General features: G+C 43.1%; 1 protein-coding gene across 1 annotated transcript in view; it reads right to left on the bottom strand.

Moving 5' to 3' along the window:
- Positions 1-21,001, bottom strand: part of UNC80 (unc-80 homolog, NALCN channel complex subunit) — a 417,216-nt gene that overhangs the window by 328,768 nt on the left and 67,447 nt on the right. Inside the window, 4 exon segments of the mRNA XM_030209474.1 lie at positions 3,830-4,198; positions 6,533-6,801; positions 7,453-7,593; positions 11,374-11,590. Coding sequence (XP_030065334.1) covers positions 3,830-4,198; positions 6,533-6,801; positions 7,453-7,593; positions 11,374-11,590 — 996 coding nt within the window.

Raw genomic sequence — 21,001 nt, 5'->3', positions numbered from 1 at the left:
CCTGTGGGGGCAGGAAAGAATCCCACTCTTTCCTGCCCACTGCCACTACTCCCTCTCTTCTATGCTCTTCTGTGCCTCGAAAGTCTCAGCATGGTTTCTGGTGTCAGAGGTGCTACGGTGGCTATTGGCAGATGCACTGACTGGTGTAACACTGTTGGCTGTGGTGATGAAAATTATATAAGCATTGTGGTGGCTGGTGTCATATAGGCGGCTGTGGTGTCTGGTGACAGAGAGACAGCTTCAGTAGCTGGAATAAAGGCAGCAGTGTGGTAGAGGTAGCTGTGGTAACTGGCATCATACAGGTGGCAGCTGCATCTGAAGCCACACGCTTTCATGCTGCAGCTGAAGCTATATCTACAGATATTGCATATAATATGATAGCTATGGCAAGTGCATGGATGATGCATCTGATACCCTACTTATAGGTAGTGCAGCCAAGGTTATGCAATCAGCTGCTGTCTGGGAAGCCATACAAATGTGCATCTCATGTCCCACAGACAGCTAATATATCTGATGCCCCATAGGCATCTCTGCAACTGTGTCATATACACAGCTTCCATAACTGAGCCATACAGACAACTGCTGGAATTGTGCTATACAGGCAGCCAGTGCATACCATGCTACACAGCTAGCTACTAGAACAGCTCTATACAGCTGACTTGGAACACGACATGTAGCAACTGCTGAAGGTAAAGAAGAAATCCAGCTATTTCAGCTGCACAACGCAGCTGATTGTGCAACTGTATATAAGACAGATGGTTGTCACATCTATGAAAAACTTGTACTGTGTGACCGAGCTGGTTATTTCAGGGATGGAATATAGGCAGCTGCTTAAGCTGAGTAGTTCCAACAGTTGTTGTAACTATGGAAATGGCCCAGTTGTTGCAGCTATGCAAAACAGGTGACTGTTACAACTACACAACAGAGGTGCTGGTAGCAGGAGCCACACAGGTGGATATTGCAGGAGAGCTAGACCAGCAGCCACATAGGATAGCAATACAGGTGGTTGCTGCTACCGGGAAGAAACCCAAAGGGGCTCTGCAATTGTGCGATATAGGTGGTTGCTGGTAAGGGAAAGAAACCCAAAGGAGTGCTGCATTTGTGCAATATAGGTGGCCACTGCCCCCATACAATCAAGTGGCCTGTACCACTGTGCAACCAAGATGGTTGCTGAAAATGGGCCACTTAGATGGACTGCACCACTGTGGAACCAAGATGGTTACTGCAAATATGCCACACAGGTGACCAGTGCCACTGTGTAACCAAGACAGTTGTGAAACCATGCCACACAGGTGGCCAGCACCACTGTGCAACCAAGATTGATGCTGCAAATATGCTACAAAGGTGGCCTGCACCACTGAGCAACCCAAGTGGTTGTTGCAACCAGGTGGTCAACAGTGCTACACAGGGGTTGTGAAGCACAGGAAGATATAGTAAGAGCTGTGCACTACATGTGGAAGTCAAGTGCACTACAGCTGAATTGCAACTGGGCAACTAAGCCAGCTCTGAATCATCATTGGCTACCAAACTTCGTTGGCTGTATTATTTCCATAACTGAAATATAGTGCTACCATGTGCACCTGGTAAGCCAGATGAGTAGCTCATGTTGAAGCAGGCTGTGCTCATCTAACTTGGTAGAGCACAGCCAACAGCTGAATTGTACAGCTTTGACCAGATAAGAAATGTAAACCGAATGAAAAAACAAACAAACCCAACTGCCTTTACCTTTACCTTAATTGATTTGATTTGCTTACTTTATTTATTTTTTGTCTATTAGATTGTAAGCTCTTTGAGCAGGGACTATCTTTCTTCTATGTTTGTGCAGCGCTGCGTATGCCTTGTAGCGCTATAGAAATGCTAAATAGTAGTAGTAGTAGTAGTAGTAGTAAATTAAAAAAAAAAAAAAGAGCAGACTGGAACAGTTCTATGCATAATTAAACAATTCAGCTCAGAAGATTTTTTTTTAATGAGTAGGAAATGTCTCCAGTAAAGAAAAAGGAAAAAAGGGATCTTTCTTCCATTGCTGGTTATCTTAAAATCGGCCAAAGATATTCCACGTTTTCACACGGCCAAATATGGCTGCTAAACTGGCTTTAAAAATTGGTGGATAGCTTGTTACATCAGTCGATATAACCGGCTATCTGCTAACCGGCAATGTTCAGCAGGAGATAGCTGGTTATCCCCCACTGAATATCACCGGATAGCCAGCTATGTACCATTTAACTGGCCAGGTGGGTCTCATTTCTGGCATTTTAGAAGCTGGATACACTTGAAATGCCGAGTCTAAATTTGCTTGTCTTTGTGGGGACATTTTCAGGTGACAGGGTACTGGGCTCGATGGACCCTTGGTCTGTCCCAGCATGGCAATGCTTATGTACTTATGTAATAAGATGAATTACACACACCTGATCCAAGCATGTTAGTGTTTTGTATAGTAGTGCTCACGGAGCTCAACAGCACCCCCCAAAGTTAATTATGTTTTGAGTATACTTCCTTTATCCTTTCTTATATCCTTTTATAAATTGTTAGAAATCCCATTTAGTTCATAAGTGTCCTAACCTACAGTGTTTTTGAAAGGAGGTATTGCAAAGAATTCCAGGTATTGTGCATATTGACGTTACAATAGTAATTTAAATTATTTATTTGGAAGTCTAAGTTCTGCCTGTTCCCAAAATCTGAAAAGTATCTCTTTGATTTTCTGATTTCAGTTGCCTAAAGCCTGTTATCATTAGAAAGATAATTCCAATCTTTCTGTAAATTTATGGTAGAATTGGGAATGCTGATTTAGAAAATATGAGAAGGTACTGAAACCCCCCCCCTGAAGTTTCTTAATGCCCAGAAATTTAAAAAATTGGGGATGCTTAATTTTTATATGTCCATCAGCTTATGAGAGGATTTACAATGTAATTTGATATGCTCTTTCAGTTAGTTGAATGTTAGCTGTGTTTTTTTCTTCACTTTGTAATATATGACGTATTTGTTCAATAAAAGAGATATGAAACTAAACAAATAAAACAAAAAAATTGAGCATAAAGTGATGCCCTTTAATTCGATTAGCAAGACATTTTTAACTAGCTTTCGGAAGTCAAAACCTTCTTTCTGAGGTCAGGACAATGACAGTTTTTTGTTTTATTTTTATTTATTAAACTTGAGAGCCCAGATGCATTCATGGAACACATCAATGTGGTTCTTTGCCTTCAACTGGTGCTTCATTTAAAAAAGATAGTGCAAACAACATTAAGGACTAGTGAAACTGCTGACACATTAGTTGTAAAGACTCTGGGGTCCTTTTACTAAAGTGAGCTGAAAAATGGGCTGCACAAGTGTAGGCGGGTGTTTTGGGCGCGCACAGATTCATTTTTCAGCACGCCTATAAAAAAGATCTTTTTTTATTTTTGCCAAAAATGGACGTGCGACAAAATTAAAATTAGCGTGCATCCATTTTGGGTCTGAGACCTTACCGCCACCCATTGACTTAGCGGTAAGGTCTTATGTGATAACCATGCAGTAATCATCTACGTGCGTAGAATGGTTATCACCCAGTTTCCGCTGCGCAAGAAAATAAAAATTATTTTCCGGCACACGTAGTGAACACGCATAACAAACAAAATTACTGCCCAGGCCACATGGTAGCTGGGCGGTAACTCCAAATTGACACACATAGGACGCACGTACGCACTAAGCGGCTTAGTTAAAGGGCCCCTGTTCTTTGTATAGAGTAGTCCAAAGCAGTACTACGGCATTTATCATATCTCAAATTCCTATGCCAGAAGCAATAATGACAAGATAAAACATTTCATTTTGAATTCACATTCTGCCTAAGGCTTACCTTCTCTGGGTTTTTATTATTTATATCATAGTATCCACCTCCACCACTGCCACCATCACCTCCACCGCCATTTCCTCCTCCACCATTTCCAGCTCCACTGGCAGATGGACCTCCATATCCACAGGCTGGGCCACCAGTAGCCCCCCTGAGTTGAAAAGCACCTTCACTCTGTCTTTTCTCTCCAGAGCCGGAGCCAGAGCCGGAGACGGAAGCAGACTCATTCTCCTTGTTCTCGCTCTTCTTTCTTTTCTTCTCCACACAGGGTACCACGCCCAGCTGCAGCAGGCACTCCACGATGTTCAGTGCCACATCACAGATGCGTGAGCTGATATCATGGTTCAGCACTAGATAAACAGCCTTCAGAACCACCTAAAAACAATTAGTTTATTATTGATTTAGGTTTTGCTCACACCTTTTTCAGTAGTAGCTCAAGGTGAACTACATTCAAGTACACTGGCAATTTCTCTGTCACAGGAGGGCTCACAATCTAAGTTTGTACCTGAGGCAATGGAAGGTTAAGTGACTTGCCCAAGATCACAAAGAGCAGCAGTGGAATTTGAACTGGCCACCTCTGGATTTCAAGACCAGAGCGCTAACCACTAGGCTACTCCTCCACTCCTATGTTAGCAGTGTTTCCAAGCAGAGAAAACACAGTTCTGTGCTATAAACAATAGATTGCACCTACCATGTGAATGATGCACTGCAGAGTGTACTTCACACCGTAAAACAAGGACATGCATTTTGAGAGTAATTCTATAAATGGGCGCCTATATTTAGAAGGCACCTGGTAGGATCCTATACTATAAAGGAAAGTAGATGGCCGACTTTCCTTTATAGAACACCAGCATAGCCAAGAGAACATGTGTCTACATACTAAGGTATGAGCACTTATACCCTCCATAGAGCTGGAGTGAGTGTGTGTGCCTATTTGCAAGCCATACACACATACCCCCAGATTCTATATATGGTGCTTAGATTTAGGTGCAATGCTGATATGCGTGCGTCTTAATTGTCCATTAAGGAGCAATAATTGGATGCTAACAACCAATTATTCACATTAATTGGCACCAGTTGGGATTTGCGCATGCATCTGGCTGCGCGCTATTCTACAATGCAATACCCAAATCCTATGCGTGCCCATACATGTGCCAATACAGAGTTACCGCCCTGCTACTGCGTGGTCCTTGCGATAATTTCATTTTTTACGAGCGTCCGCGCGCCAGAAAATATATTTTATTTTCTGGAGTGCGGCGAAAATCGAGCGGTAACTCCGACTTGGCGTGTGTAGGCAACTACCGCATGGTTAACGCGAGAGACCTTACCGCTAAGTCACTGGCTGGCGGTAAGGTCTCAGACCCCAAATGGACACGTGCCAATTTTTATGTTGCCGCACTTTAATATTCATTAAAACCAGGATCATTGCTATCATAGATTTATTATAATTCATGAATAAACAAGCTGTACCAGTTCTTTTCTTTAAATAAAGATTTTTTTTTAGTGTGTATAAGAGTACCATCAGACTTTCCCACACACTCTGGCACTCAGATTAACTGTTGCCCGGTGGTATAGCACTTGGTTCATCGGGTTACTCTGTTTTTTTGTGTATATCACCATATACGTGCTATAAATATCTCTTAGTGATATCTATTCTATACCAGCTCCTACTAAAAAGTTCCCTAGCTAACTTTTAACCTAACTTCAGTCCTTGGAATCGCATGATTATTCATGAAAACTTTTATCTTAATCTCCACATTCGTGCTGACTTTGCTGGATCATGGGGTAGAAGTGTATGATAACATTCAACCGCCTTGGAAGGCATTGTTTATTCATGAATTTTAATAAATCCATAGTAGCAGTGATCCTAATTTTAATGATTAATATATACATATGATGTACCAGTGACTGAAGGATTTTGGTGCACATTAATTTTCTGCAAAAATAAAAAAAAGGCATTTTTTACAGGTGTGCTGAAAAATGGACCTGCGTGTGCCCAAAACCCGTGCCTACACTCCCAAATAACTACTCCATACGCACTGTTATCTTGCCAACCACTGTAAAACACAACGTCATACATAGTAACATAGTAACATAGTAGATGACGGCAGAAAAAGACCTGTACGGTCCATCCAGTCTGCCCAACAAGACAACTCATATGTGCTACTTTTTGTGTATACCCTACTTTGATTTGTACCTGTGCTCTTCAGGGCACAGACCGTATAAGTCTGCCCAGCACTATCCCCGCCTCCCAACTACCAGCCCCGCCTCCCAACCACCGGCTCTGGCACAGACCGTATAAGTCTGCCCAGCACTATCCCCGCCTCCCAACCACCAGCCCCGCCTCCCACCACCGGCTCTGGCACAGACCGTATAAGTCTGCCCAGCACTATCCCTGCCTCCCAACCACCAGCCCCGCCTCCCGATCTCGACTAAACTCCTGAGGATCCATTCCTTCTGCACAGGATTGTAAATGTAATTGAATCAATGTAATCTCTAACAACTGTTAAATGTAAGCCACATTGAACTGAAACTCGTTTTTGGATAATTGTGGGATACAAGTATAAATGAATAAATAAATAAATAAATACTATGTGCAATAAGAGGCACTTATGCATTTTATAAAGTGAATTTTATCAGTGCTTCCTAGAAAGATTTGAGATTTTAACAGTGGGCATTGTAGGCATTTTTATGCACTTTCTACATTACCGAAAGATCCAGTGTTCCATTTTTATGGACAAAATTATTTGTCCCATCAATGTGTTCATTGTCTTCCAGGCTGCTATAGTTGATACAAGAGTCTGTCAAACTTCTTGGGAGATTAGCACATGCTAAGGGCTCATGGGGCATCTCTGGAATGGGCATCTGATTGCAGAGTTTTCGCATGTGTTCACTGAAGAAGTCAGCGTAGCCCACGTTGAATGAGGCCAGTGTTGTGTTGAAAGTGGCCACTGTAATGGTGGAAATCTGGGATCTCACTGTAAAAGTCAGTGACAAATTAAAATTGGAAATGAACTTCCTAAAAGTGAGAGACAAAGCACTCTATCTATCAGAGGTTTTTCCACAGGCAGAAAGCGAAATAACAGTACACCAGAAAAGCATTCAAAAACATTTATTTGCACTTAGAACCTATTATATAGGTAAGCATCCATAGTGCCAACATTGTTTTCACCTAATTGGTTATCTTCATAGAAATAAATATGAGGTGAAGTAAACAGCCATAATAATGTGTAGCTTAAGCCAGTCAGGCCTTAGTGATTTAGTGGATCTAGAGCAGGAGGACTCCACAGTCGTTCCTGCTCCTCTTCCTTCCTGTCCATGCCCAAAATGGTGCTGGTGATCCCTAGCTGTAGTCTTGCTATACTGCCACTAGGGATCAGATTGCTATATAAACAATCTTTTGCCCATTCCTGCGTTTTCTGACTTTTGGGCCCTGACATTTTACAGACTTGCTTAGCACTCAGAGAATTTGGTGGCACTTGGTAAGCCAACACATTTTCCAATGATAACACAAGAGATTTGTAACAGGTTTTGAGGCTAAAGATGTGTGGTAAAGAAAAGTTATGTTTTGACGAACAACTTTAATGAGAAATAACGTCTGAGTTTTGATCTCCCAGTGGTGAACACACCTTCCTTAACTGTGTTCTCGCCATGGCTGTTGGGGTGGTCTGGAATTTCACTAAGCAGAGTATGATGGGAATGGGAATGTCTTGCACTCAAACTTTCCATTTCTGTAGCTGTGTCTGAACTTCCCCGCCTGGTAAATTTTCCTAAAGTAAACATGGAAAAACACATTTCAATTAAAATAAATTGAACAGGTTCAGTGATAAAAAGTGGGGCACCTTACAGTTAAGGAGGACCAGAATCTATTTGAACCCTTATCATTCACTTCTTTCGAATAGAAAAGTTTGGTTGTACTAAAGCTGATCAGCCATTGTATTCAGTCTGTTACATTCTCCTGGTCATGATACAGGTTTGCTAATACAGCAATTCTAAATTCCTTTTTTTCTTGGACTGCATGACAGACTGAACACAACCATGGTTTCTTCCGGCTTCCTCCAATGCAATGGCTCTTAACCAAGACCTCAGGACGCACCCAGCCAGTCAGGTTTTCCAGATAACCACAATAAATATGCATTAGATATATTTACATACAATGGAGGTAGTGCATGCAAATTCATCACATGCATATCATTGTGGGTATCCTGAAAACCTTACTGACTGGATGTGTTCTCAGGACTGGGTTGAGAAACCCTACTCCAATGTCAGAACAGGTTACGAAGAAGCTGCATAAGTTAAAGGGCAGCAGTTTTTATCCTAACTGAGGGGTCTTTTACGAAGCGGCAGTAGGCCCAATGTGGGCATACAACTCGCTAATCTGGAACTACCGCTGGGCTACCACAGCAGCCCGGCAGTAGTTCCCACCCCCCGCATGAATCGGGCAGTGCCACACGCTGCCCTGTTACCGTCGAGTTAGTACGGGAGCCCTTACTGCCACCTCAATGGGTGGTGGTAAGTCCTCCCCCGAAATGGCCATGTGGCAGGTGGTTCGCACGGCCATTTCTTAAAAGACAGTCTTTTACCCGCTGCAGTAAAAGGGGGTCTCAGTGTGCATCAAAAACACACGCTGATGCCAACACAGGTCCCTTTTTACCAGAGCTTGGTCAAAGGACCCCTGAATGTGTGATTAGGATTGCTGCCCTAATAAAACTGGCCTATTTTTGTTCCTGTGACAAATTAAGCAGAGTGAGGAAGTGAGGAAATGGAAGCTAATTATTTACTGCATGACTGACAAAGATGTATAGTATAGCTCATGGTGGAAGGAGCTTCATGAAAAAGTTGAAATTAATAGTTTAATGTTACCTCTTTGATTAATATTTATATTTTCAAATAAAATGAGTTTGAGTATGCCATGCCATGTGGGAGAATCAGAGTGATTTACTGACTAAATTTAGCAATGAAATTGCTGTTCACAGCCACTCAACTGCTCCTTCAGCAGTGCAATTTTTCTAGCAAAAAAGGTGCCGGTACTCAAATGCCAGGCCACCCTTCAGGGATGGGGTGATCACTGAGGGGCTTACCCCACAATAGCCAGGTCCCCTGCAACCAGTCACAGAATCTATGACAAGGCAGAATTGGTGTGTTGAGCTTGAGCTCTTTCATTAAAACTTGTGGTCCATGGGTCAATTTTAGCAGACACTGGAAAAGGTGCCGGTACTCAGTACCCCCTCAAAAAAAGGCCTGGCTCCTTGGGAACTTCTGTGTTGTCATTTTTCATGTATAGTCAATTCAGCCTGCTCAGAGTTATCAACGACCTTACATTGTGGAAACAGAAGCCTCCGCTGGTAAAGCTGCCATTTTATAAGTACTGTGGGACATGAGGGTGGCAGTGCAAAGAAATCTATACTGACACACAGAATTTTACAACCTTCGAAAGCTAATCAAGAAATGTATTAAGTTATGTCCAATAAATAAGGTATCATCTTATTTTCTTTTTCATGTTTTATTATGTTTTATTTCTATTGATTAAAGCACTTAGCCAAATTATGGGCCCCTTTTACCAAGTTGCAGCAAAAGGGGTCCGGTGCTGGCGTCAGCACGTGTTTTACATGCACATCAAAGCCCCCTTTTACCGCAGCTAGTGAAAGGGAAGTCTTGCTTTCCTACCAAAAATGGCTGTGCGGCAAGTTAAGCACTTGCCGCGCGGCCATTTCAGGGGGGAAGCCCTTACCGCCACCCATTGAGGCGGCGGTAAAGGCTCCCGCGTTAACCCAGCAGTAACTGGGCAGTGCACGGCACTGCCCGATTACCGCTGGGTACACACCGGTGCTACAAAACTAAATTTTTGTAGCGCCAGAAATGATGGTGTGTTGGGGTTGGGAAGTACCACTGGGCTGCTGCGGTAGCCCTGCAGTACTTCCTGTAAAACGAGCAGTAAGCCCACATTGGGCTTACCACCGCTTAGTAAAAGGAGCCCTGTATGTAAATATAGTACAGAAAGAATCTTAGAGGCCCTTTTACCAAACTGCAGTAAAAAGTGGCCTTAGCAGGTCCTTACGCTGGTCATTCCTGTGCACTAAGGCCTTTTCTACTGCTGGGGTAAAATGACTGTTTTTTGTATTTTCCCCATTAATGGCCATGCACTCATTTTCCCATTCAAACGTGGCATTAGCGCATGAGCACCTATCACCACTCACTATGTAGGCGGTAAGGGCTCACGTGCTAACCATGCACTAATCAGTTAGTGTCCAGCAATGTAGCTGCGCTAACTGATTTGTGCAGAATATGCTCACTCTCCACCCCTAGCCCCACCCCCAGTACAAAAAAATAAAATTTATTTTTTAGTGCATGGGTAGCACGTGCCCATGCAAAAATGACCACGGAATGCCTGAGCATGTCCCATGGTAAGCCCTTTTTGCGCTGCTGTAAGCACTCATTAGTGCTTACTGCAGCTCAGTAAAAGGACCCCTTAGGGTCCAATGTTTTAAAACACCTCTCCGGATAACATCACCTGCTATCTGGATAAGTGCCACTGGCTGGGACTATCCGTTTTTTTTCCACATGATTCCCATGCTCTGCTCTAGCACTATCCCTCTGATTCAATATATGGCACTTAAAATTGCAAATGCATATTTGGGCATGTGCCTGATTTGCGTGTGCAACTTAATTGAATAACAAGTCAATTAGTGCTGATAATTGGCATCCTAACAAGCAATTATTAGTGCTAATTGGTTTTAAAGTGTATGCGTGTAAATTTAGGCACGGGATCCGTGTCCAAATTTACGCACACAAGTCTGAAATGGGGGCATGAAAATGGGAGGGTCATAGGCAGTTCGGGGGTGCTCTGAGAATTTATGCATGTAATTTATGGAATAAGGGGAAGCGTGCCTACATTTCAGTTGATGCAAATGGTCGTGCCTAAATTAGGCACGATTCCCAGCCATAAGTGCTAATTCTATAAACCGCACCTAACTTTAGGCATGGCTTATATAATACCCGTATGTGCTTTTTCTTCAGCGCCGATTTGTCCGGCACCATATATTGAATCTAGTCCTATATGGCTAGTGCTAGAGCGGTTGATAATGATTTTTAGTGGCACGATCTATCCCATTTCACTTTTATCCTATCTAGATAGTGCTGCTGTAAATCATTACTGACTTCTCTAGCACAAGCCTTATAGTGCTGGGGTGGAGCGTGAGCACTCTTGGAATTATTAAACAGTGGTGATATTCAGTCCGCTATCCTAGGCTGCCCTAAGTTATCCTGATAGTGGACTGAACTTTACCACTGTCCAGATAATGTCAGCAGTTACCACTCTATCTTAACATTCAGGAGCTTCTCACTATCTGGATAGTGGCACTGAACATCTTGATTTTATTTTCCGTACAGAAAAAAATATTGACCATGGTGGCTGAATATGGACTGTTAGTTTTTATCTCCTGATTATTCTTTAAGAAGAGCCTTTGACCTTCATTAGCAGAAATATGTATAAATAATAAAGTAATAATTGGTAGAAATGCATTGCACTTTGGTGACGGTGTCAGGGTTACCTAATATGGTAGTCTGCCATCCTCCTCTTTCAATGGTACGCCTGTCCTCTCCAATCCCGGAAAAACTCCCAAAAGAAAATGTGCTACGTGTGGGGGAGACCTCCAAATGATCCTCGTGCAGCAGGAAAGGCACCCCCATTCTGCGCTGCCGCTTCTTGCCTGGGTGGTGGAAAGGGATGGAGCCTTTCCGCTCTCGGTCTTCCCGCCGGCTTTTAAACTGTAGCAGGCAAATGCATAAGCAAATAGAAGCAGGAAAAAAGTATAATACAGTTCAAGTTTTAAAAAAGAGAGACTGAGGCAGAGGTGCACTCTAAAACAGCTTCCACATAAATTATCACAGTGAAAATTCTGACTTTAGAGCTGAGCAAAGAATAAGAACAGACTGAAAAATTATCTATATCCAGTACTGGTGCAAGGGGATTGGGGGTCCTGATTGAAACTTCATTCTTATGCTATGCCTATCTGCCTCAATTAAATTTCAGGCCTCTAATACATCAAGCTTTAAAAAATTAAACTTTGTATGTGTGTGTTATTTATTTATTGATACATTCTAACCCACTTAGACCCTAAGCGACTTCAATAAAAACATACATGTTAAAAATTACACAGACTACAAAACATAGATATCCTCCATCATTATACGTAATATCAAAGTGCTGCCATGTAAACTCTTCATCAATACATTGCTCCTCAAAAAAAAAAAGCTTGGACAAAAGCTGTGTTTTTAATATCTTCTTAAATTGCAGAATACTAGCACTCATACACAACTGCGCAGGTAATGCATTCCGCATAAGCCTCCCTGCAATTGATAAAAGTTGATGCCCTTGTAGCAGCATGATGCATAGTGGACCCTAAACCTAAAGCTAAACGTTTAGTAAAATCAGATCTTAACATCCTCCCAGACGAAGACAAAGTAATAACCGTTCCAAAATACCATGGAATTTTAGTGTAAACCACCTGATGGATAACAATCAAAACTTTATACTGCACTCTATATTTCATAGGCATTCAATGGAGTTCTCCCAACACTGGCATAATATGATCAGCCTGGCATCTGTATTCTGCACAATTTGCAAAGCTTTAAGCCTATAATCTAGAACACCCAAGTAAAGAGAATTGCAGTAATCTATCTTTGATAAAACAATAGCTTGAATCATGCTCCTAAATCATCCAAACTTAACAATCGGAACAACAACTGCAACTGATGGAAGGCTGGAAGAATCACAGGCACAATCTATTCTTTCATTGTAAGTTGAGCATCCAAAATCACACCAAATAACCTTATCTCCTTTTGCAAAGGCACATCAATTTCATCAATTTCACCCATACAAACAGTTTGAGGCCAGCAGTCATCCATCACCCTCTCCACAATAAGAATTTATATATGAGTATACTTTTTCTTTTCCCAAAGTAGGTCCATATTTTTTCTCGGGGAAAAGCTACCTGCTCAAATTAACAGGTATGAATGCATGCAAGGAATTTTCTGGAAATAATTTTCACAGTGAAAATATCAGCATGTTTTCCCTTTGAAAATAAGGGAAAAGTCATTGGGTAAAAAGTACCCTCAAAGACTGCATCAGTGTGGGCAGTTAGAAAATTGCTTCCTATAGGGCTAATATTTAAATGCCTTATAGAAGGGCTTTAAAAGTTAACTTGAGAAATCATGATTTTTAAAATTCCGGTCCTGTGGACTGAATGTCAGTGCTAACTGGTTAAATAGAAATAGTAAAGTCTGGTTGAAAAAGATACTTGGCTTAAAGCTAACCAGACACCTTTTTTAGGGGCCCTTTTACTAAATGCTGTTAAGTCCTTATCGTGGCTTTAGCACGAGAAAACAGGCTACCGCAAAACATGTTAAAAAGCATGTTGTAGTATTTTGCCTGTTTTCACGCTCTGAGTCCTCATATCAAACTACGGTAAAAAGTGGCCTTAGTGCACCCTTATGTGGATCATTCCCATAGGCTAAAGCCATGTTTACCGCAGAGGTAAAATGGCCGATTTTCCTATTTCTCTTATTAATGGCCATGCGCTAATTTTCCCATTAGCGTGTGGTCATTAGTGCCTGAGCCTCTACCGCAACCCATTACTAGGTGGTAAGAGATTACATGCTAATTTGTTAGCACACAGCGATGTAGCCGTACTAACCAATTAGTGCAGAATATACCCACTCTCCACCCCTAGCGTTAAAAATAAATGTTATTTTTTTTAGCGTGTGGGTAGCGCACACTGATCCTAAAATTACTATGGGACGCCTAGCATCCCATGGTAAGGAATTTTTTGCTGCAGTCATTTTTTGCTCAGTTTTTACACATATACAGGAGGGAGGAGGGCCAGCTTGGAGGTCACTATAGAGAGGGCTTCTAGCTGCAGTAGGTATGGGAACAAAGCAGGACCTCTTCAGCTGGTGGGGCTTGGGGATCCCCACCAGCTCAGATATCTATTGAATATGGGATCACAGGGGGTGGGGGATATAGTGTGAGCCATTTCATCTTTAACCTACTATTCTATAAAGGAAAGTAGGAACCTACTTTGCTTTATAGAATGGGTGCCAAATATGCACACTGTTAGAGAATTATCCCCAAGGTGTCACCACTGGTTGAAAGTTGACACCCCACCTCCTCCTCTAGGACTATGAACATTGAGACTGAAGGAGATGCCTTGTAAAACATCATTTCCTGCTGCCACGAGACCAGCGGCAACAGGAGATGGTGTTTAATGAAGGCATTTCCTGCTGTCCCTGGAAACGGAGCCGTTCAGCGGAAGATCCTGGCTCCCCGACGGGAGTATGGGAGATAACTTGCAAAGTGGGAGTCTACAGCTCACAGCGGTAGACTTGGCAGTTCTAGGTAAAGACTTCAGCAAACATTCACCTAGCTTTTCTACAGTGGCCTTATCCTCTCTGTCCATTCTACACCCCTGGTTGTCTAATGCAGAGTAATTGCTCCATATACTACCTCTTTGGTAAGCAAATCTCTATCACACATATTCATTGTGAACATCCTGAAAACTTATCTAGGTGTGCCCTGAGGAATGGACTGAGAATCACTGGTCTAATGGTCCAATTCACTTCCTCTCAGGCTTGAATTTCCTGTACTTGAAAAAAAGTCTTATTTTTAAACCAAAAGGATATAACAATTGTGAAGCAGGATCAGACTAATGGCCCGTGAAGCCCAGCATCCAGTCTCTGACAGTAGCCTGTGAGGGGGTTTATAGAACACTGCCAAACATCCTTAAGAATAGTCCCTCAGGTAGTCTGAGCCACCTTAAAACCACTAGTCCCGCCTAGAGAGGAATGAGACAGGAGGGCTGGAGTCAAAAGGACAGGAGCCAGGAAGTATATAAGACAGGGCCAGAGTGGGGTTAAGGAGGCCCAGGAAAGGAAGAACTGAAGCCCCAGCATACAGCTTTATGATATACATTTTAGCTACTGTGATCTGTCTGAGATTAGCCAACCTTTTTATTTGAAGACTTGGAAGCCTTGCTCTGAAGGCTAGCTGGAGCCAGACCTGGAAACCTACAGTAAGAAGCTTACTGTGTTTGGGGTGTGGCAGTCACATGCTATGGACTGTGGTTTAGACCCTGCCATCCACAGGCCCATGTTGAGACTTTTCATATAATTAAAGAGACTTACAGTGGTGGAAATAAGTATTTGATCCCTTGCTGATTTTGTAAGTTTGCCCACTGACAAAGACATGAGCAGCCCATAATTGAAGGGTAGGTTATTGGTAACAGTGAGAGATAGCACATCACAAATTAAATCCGGAAAATCACATTGTGGAAAGTATATGAATTTATTTGCATTCTGCAGAGGGAAATAAGTATTTAATCCCTCTGGCAAACAAGACCTAATACTTGGTGGCAAAACCCTTGTTGGCAAGCACAGCGGTCAGACGTCTTCTGTAGTTGATGATGAGGTTTGCACACATGTCAGGAGGAATTTTGGTCCACTCCTCTTTGCAGATCATCTCTAAATCATTAAGAGTTCTGGGCTGTCGCTTGGCAACTCGCAGCTTCAGCTCCCTCCATAAGTTTTCAATGGGATTAAGGTCTGGTGACTGGCTAGGCCACTCCATGACCCTAATGTGCTTCTTCCTGAGCCACTCCTTTGTTGCCTTGGCTGTATGTTTTGGGTCATTGTCGTGCTGGAAGACCCAGCCACGACCCATTTTTAAGGCCCTGGCGGAGGGAAGGAGGTTGTCACTCAGAATTGTACGGTACATGGCCCCATCCATTCTCCCATTGATGCGGTGAAGTAGTCCTGTGCCCTTAGCAGAGAAACACCCCCAAAACATAACATTTCCACCTCCATGCTTGACAGTGGGGACGGTGTTCTTTGGGTCATAGGCAGCATTTCTCTTCCTCCAAACACGGCGAGTTGAGTTCATGCCAAAGAGCTCAATTTTTGTCTCATCTGACCACAGCACCTTCTCCCAATCACTCTCGGCATCATCCAGGTGTTCACTGGCAAACTTCAGATGGGCCGTCACATGTGCCTTCCGGAGCAGGGGGACCTTGCGGGCACTGCAGGATTGCAATCCGTTATGTCGTAATGTGTTACCAATGGTTTTCGTGGTGACAGTGGTCCCAGCTGCCTTGAGATCATTGACAAGTTCCCCCCTTGTAGTTGTAGGCTGATTTCTAACCTTCCTCATGATCAAGGATACCCCACGAGGTGAGATTTTGCGTGGAGCCCCAGATCTTTGTCGATTGACAGTCATTTTGTACTTCTTCCATTTTCTTACTATGGCACCAACAGTTGTCTCCTTCTCGCCCAGCGTCTTACTGATGGTTTTGTAGCCCATTCCAGCCTTGTGCAGGTGTATGATCTTGTCCCTGACATCCTTAGACAGCTCCTTGCTCTTGGCCATTTTGTAGAGGTTAGAGTCTGACTGATTCAATGAGTCTGTGGACAGGTGTCTTTCATACAGGTGACCATTGCCGACAGCTGTCTGTCATGCAGGTAACGAGTTGATTTGGAGCATCTACCTGGTCTGTAGGGGCCAGATCTCTTACTGGTTGGTGGGGGATCAAATACTTATTTCCCTCTGCAGAATGCAAATAAATTCATATACTTTCCACAATGTGATTTTCCGGATTTAATTTGTGATGTGCTATCTCTCACTGTTACCAATAACCTACCCTTCAATTATGGGCTGCTCATGTCTTTGTCAGTGGGCAAACTTACAAAATCAGCAAGGGATCAAATACTTATTTCCACCACTGTACCTGACCCTGTGAAGTAACAGGCTTCAGGATTAAGTGAATGAAGTGCTTGCCTTATTTTATAACTATAAGGCTGTGCTTTTTTGAAGGCCTTCCCTCAACCCTTGCTCATAGTATCTCATAGCCATTCCAGGTTATTTGGAAGTACTAGGCATATACAAAAGAGTAAAGCACATTCCATGTTGCTCACTCCCAGGAGGTTCTCTGACTAAATAATTGTACAGGATCTGTCTTCTAGAAACTTTAGCAACCTTTTTAAATTCAGCTAAATTACTAGACTTGGACACATTTTCTTGAAGCAGATTCTATAATTTAATTGTACCTTTCTGTGAGGGAGTGAATGGAATAGTGAAGAGCACTCCCTCAGTAGTGCAGTTCAACCACCTTACAACAGGTGGCACTAGTCTGCTGAGGCTGAGTCAGAGAGGTGGGGCTCAGATCAGGCTGAAGTTAAATGCCCAGAGACTGAACAGATCAGGGAGGCTCCAAGTGCAGAGGACTCCCAGGGTGTTCCAATTGGTTGCAGTACCTGGGGAGAGCCTGGGGAAGAGGAGCGGCCCTCAACAGAGATTGTTACCCTGTAACTGCCAAAAGCAGAGGCTTCAGTGAGGTAGGAGAAGTTTCCTTCAAATCTAAGTTAAGAGAGTGAGTTGAGAGGAAGTGACTAGGTATTTAACCTGTGGAAACTGTGTCTGGGACAAGCTACAGGGACCCTGAATCAAGAAGGGGAAAGTAATACATATTGAGTGTGGAACCTGTCAGGGACAAGGTTCAAGTATTGTGTTTGAGAGACTTTATTGAGAGTGCATAATCTCTGAGGAAACAGACCTGTTTATTTCCCTTTTGTACAGTAATAAAGCTTTCCTTTTGACATTGCACTGCCCTTTGTATTTTATAAGGATTCCATGCCTTTCTGTTGCACACACTGACACTTTCCCTCTTTTTCTTCTATTACTTGATTTGCCCTATCTACCTCCTTCACCTAACCCTCTATCACCTTGCCTAACATTCCTTCTCTTTTTCCTTCCTCTCCCTCTGCTGAGATTCCCCGTCTTTTCATCCTCCAGATTTGTTCTTCTTCTTTGCTTAATTTACCTCTTTGTTTCCCAGCACTGACCACCAAGATCTCTTTTTATCCGTGAAAGGGCCAAATGAAGTTAAGTGAGCATATAAGAAAAACCAGAAAATAAGAATAAAATTCAATATGTAAATATATGCAAATATGAACATGTATAACAGAATTTGCAGACTTTAGCCACAGAATCTTGAAAAATCTGCAGGCAACTAGGAACAATGATGATATACCTACAATTTCATATCTGAATTCTTTGGGATGAATACCATCTGGTCCTGGTGATTTGCTACTAACAAGTTTATCAGTTTTTACTAATATATCTAGTTTCACCATAATTTGATTCAATTCTCAGAATTATCACCTTCAAAGAATGACTCCAGTACAGGTATCTTCTCAAAATCCTCTTCAGTAAGGTACAATGCAAAGAATTCATTATTTTTTCAGTTATATTCTTCTATGTGAACAATCCTTTTATTCCATGATAATTTAGTAGTTTAGTTGACTCCTTTGCAGGCTTTTTGCTTCTAATGTACTTGAAATAGATTTTATTATATTATTTCTATTACTATTTTCTTGACTCTTTGGCAAGCTTTTGTTTTCAAGTTCTTTCTTGGCCTACATTATTACTCTTTTATAATCCTGCTAGACAGTGTTAATGTTAACATTGCTTTTGACTTGTAACTACTTGTAACCACTCGCCTCCACCTACCCTCCTCTCCTCCTTCCTGTACACATTAATTGATTTGATTTGCTTACTTTATTTTTTGTCTATTAGATTGTAAGCTCTTTAAGCAGGGACTGTCTTTCTTCTATGTTTGTGCAGCGCTGCGTACACTTTGTAGCGCTATAAAAATGCTAAATAGTAGTAGTAGTAGTTCTTTCATATTTTCCCATTTTTATAAGATGCCTTCTTGGCTCAAATAGCTTTTTATACCCCATTATGCTAGCAGTTATTTGGTGTTTCTTCTCTGACCTTTTTCAATAACTTAAAAAAAATCTTCATGCCTTATGCAAACTTTTAAGCTTAGTTTGTCCTCTGATGATTAGGTCAAATTTGACAGTATTATGATCATTATTGCCAAGTAGCATCACCAGTGTTACCCTTTGGACTAGGCCCAGCAATCCACTGAGAATTTGATTGAACGTAGTTCTCTCTCTCTTGCAAGTTTTCAATAACAACTCTTCTATAAAGTAGTAATTTAGGGAGACATTCTATATATGGCGCCTAAAAAACTGATGCTGAAATCAGTGTCGACTAAGTGTATTCTATAATCAGCGCCTAGATTTAGGCACAGTATATAGAATACGTTTAGTTGATATATCAGCACCTAAATTGGTACTTCCTCTATAGCGACCGGTAAGCCCGCGTTGGGCTTACAGCTGCTTAGTAAAAGGAGCCCTTAACCAGCTATGGTGAACCGCATAAAGATAGGACTGACCATTATGTGGTCCTATTTATGCAGTTGCCTTGGCTGGTTAAATCCTGACTATCGGCACTTAACCAGCCAAGTGCTCTCTTCAGTGGCGTTCCTAGCCTGGATGGCACCCAGGGCGGATCGCCGATGCCCCCCCCCGGCGAAATGACACCCCCCCCGGGTGCACGCCGCTGGGGGGGGGGGGGGGGTGCCGCGGCGCGCACCTGTCGGCTCCGAGTTCACTAACTTCACTCGTTCGCTGCAGCTCCCTCTGCCCCTGAACAGGAAGTAATCTGTTCCGGGGCAGAGGGAGCTGCAGCGAACGAGTGAAGATAGCGAACTCGGAGCCGACAGGCGCGTGCCGCGGCACCCCCCAGCGGCGTGCACCTGGGGTGGACCGCCACCACTGCCCCCCCTTGGTACGCCGCTGGCTCTCTTCGCTCCTAGAACACCCCCAAACTAGCTGGTTTTGAGTTGGGTGATAACCAGACATTTTCAGTAGCACTAAAGGGTCCTTTTACTAAGCTGGGGGAAAAAGGGCCCTGGGGTAGTGGCAGGGGCCGTTTTTCTCATGCACCAGGGCCCTTTTTACTGCAGCTGGTAAAATGCCCCAATATACGGCCACGCAGTAAGATAACTCAAGCCGCATGGCCATGCGGCAGGGAGCACTTACTGCCACCTATTGAAGAGCTAGTAAGAACTCCCGCAGTAGCTCAGTGGTAACTGGGCAGTGCATGGCTATGCTCGATTACTGCCAGGTTAGCGCCGTGCTTGGGAAAAAAAATTCCTGGACTGCCAGAAATGGTGCACGCTCCAGCCGGAACTACTGCTGGGCGGCTGCGTCGGGCCGGTGGTAGTTCCATTTTAGCATGCAGTAAGCCTGCCACATTGTAAAAGACACCCAATATGATTAAAGGGCCTTTTTACGAAGGCGCGGTAAGCCAAACACAGGCCTACAGTGCGCTAAAAGGGTACTACCATGGGATGCGCTGAGGCATCCCACGGTAGTTTCCTGCTCAGTGTGTGCTAATCCCACACTGGAAAATATTTTTTATTTTCCAGTGTGGGAGGCATGCTCACGGGTGGAGAGTAGGCATGCCTGTGTTAATTGGGTAGCATGGGCACATTACCGCGTGCTGCCCGATTAGCATGGGAGTAGCGCAGGAACCCTTACCACCTCCTAAATAAGAGGAAAGGGTTCCCACAGTAATGGCCAGGCACTAATGGGGAAATTAACACGTGGCTATTACAAAAAAACCCGCATGCTGATACCAACAGCATCCACTTTTTAGGGTGTCTTGGCAATAGGACCCCTAAGTGCCACTTAATATAACTGGTTATCCCCGAACAAGCGATTTAACCAGTCAGGGGCCATTACTGGATGTTTAAATTATTTGCATATTGACCCCCAACATAAAACCCTCCTGCAGTGGCAGAAACAGCTATGTCATAGGATAAAGGTTATGAAATTATTTTGTAGCTTGGAATAAATAAATAGGGAACAGTTATTAACACTGTCAAACAGTATCAGGGCTAGAGGACACTACTGGAAACGAACTAGTAGAAGACATTTTTAAATAAAAATTTAAGAATAACGGGGGCCCTTTTACTAAAGCTTGGCATGCAGTAATGGACATTAGCATGTGCTAAGTGCCATCTGACCCATAGGTGTAAAATGGAATGCTCAGAGCTTAACGTGTGCTAATGTCTCAGAGGGGCCCTTTTACTAAGCCATGGCAAAAAGTGGCCTGTGTCAGTACGAGCGCGTCTTTTGGGCATGCGCCAAACCAGTTTTTGCCGCATCCTGGAAAAGGGGCCCTTTTTTTAAGGGACCCAAAAATGGACGTGGGGCAAAATGAAAACTAGCATGCATCCATTTTCAGCCCGAGACCTTACCGCCACCCACTGACTTAGC

Source organism: Microcaecilia unicolor, chromosome 7, assembly GCF_901765095.1.
Source record: "Microcaecilia unicolor chromosome 7, aMicUni1.1, whole genome shotgun sequence".
Classification (NCBI taxonomy): domain Eukaryota; kingdom Metazoa; phylum Chordata; class Amphibia; order Gymnophiona; family Siphonopidae; genus Microcaecilia; species Microcaecilia unicolor.
Note: the sequence above shows the minus strand (reverse complement) of the source record. Positions and strands in the feature narration are given on the sequence as shown.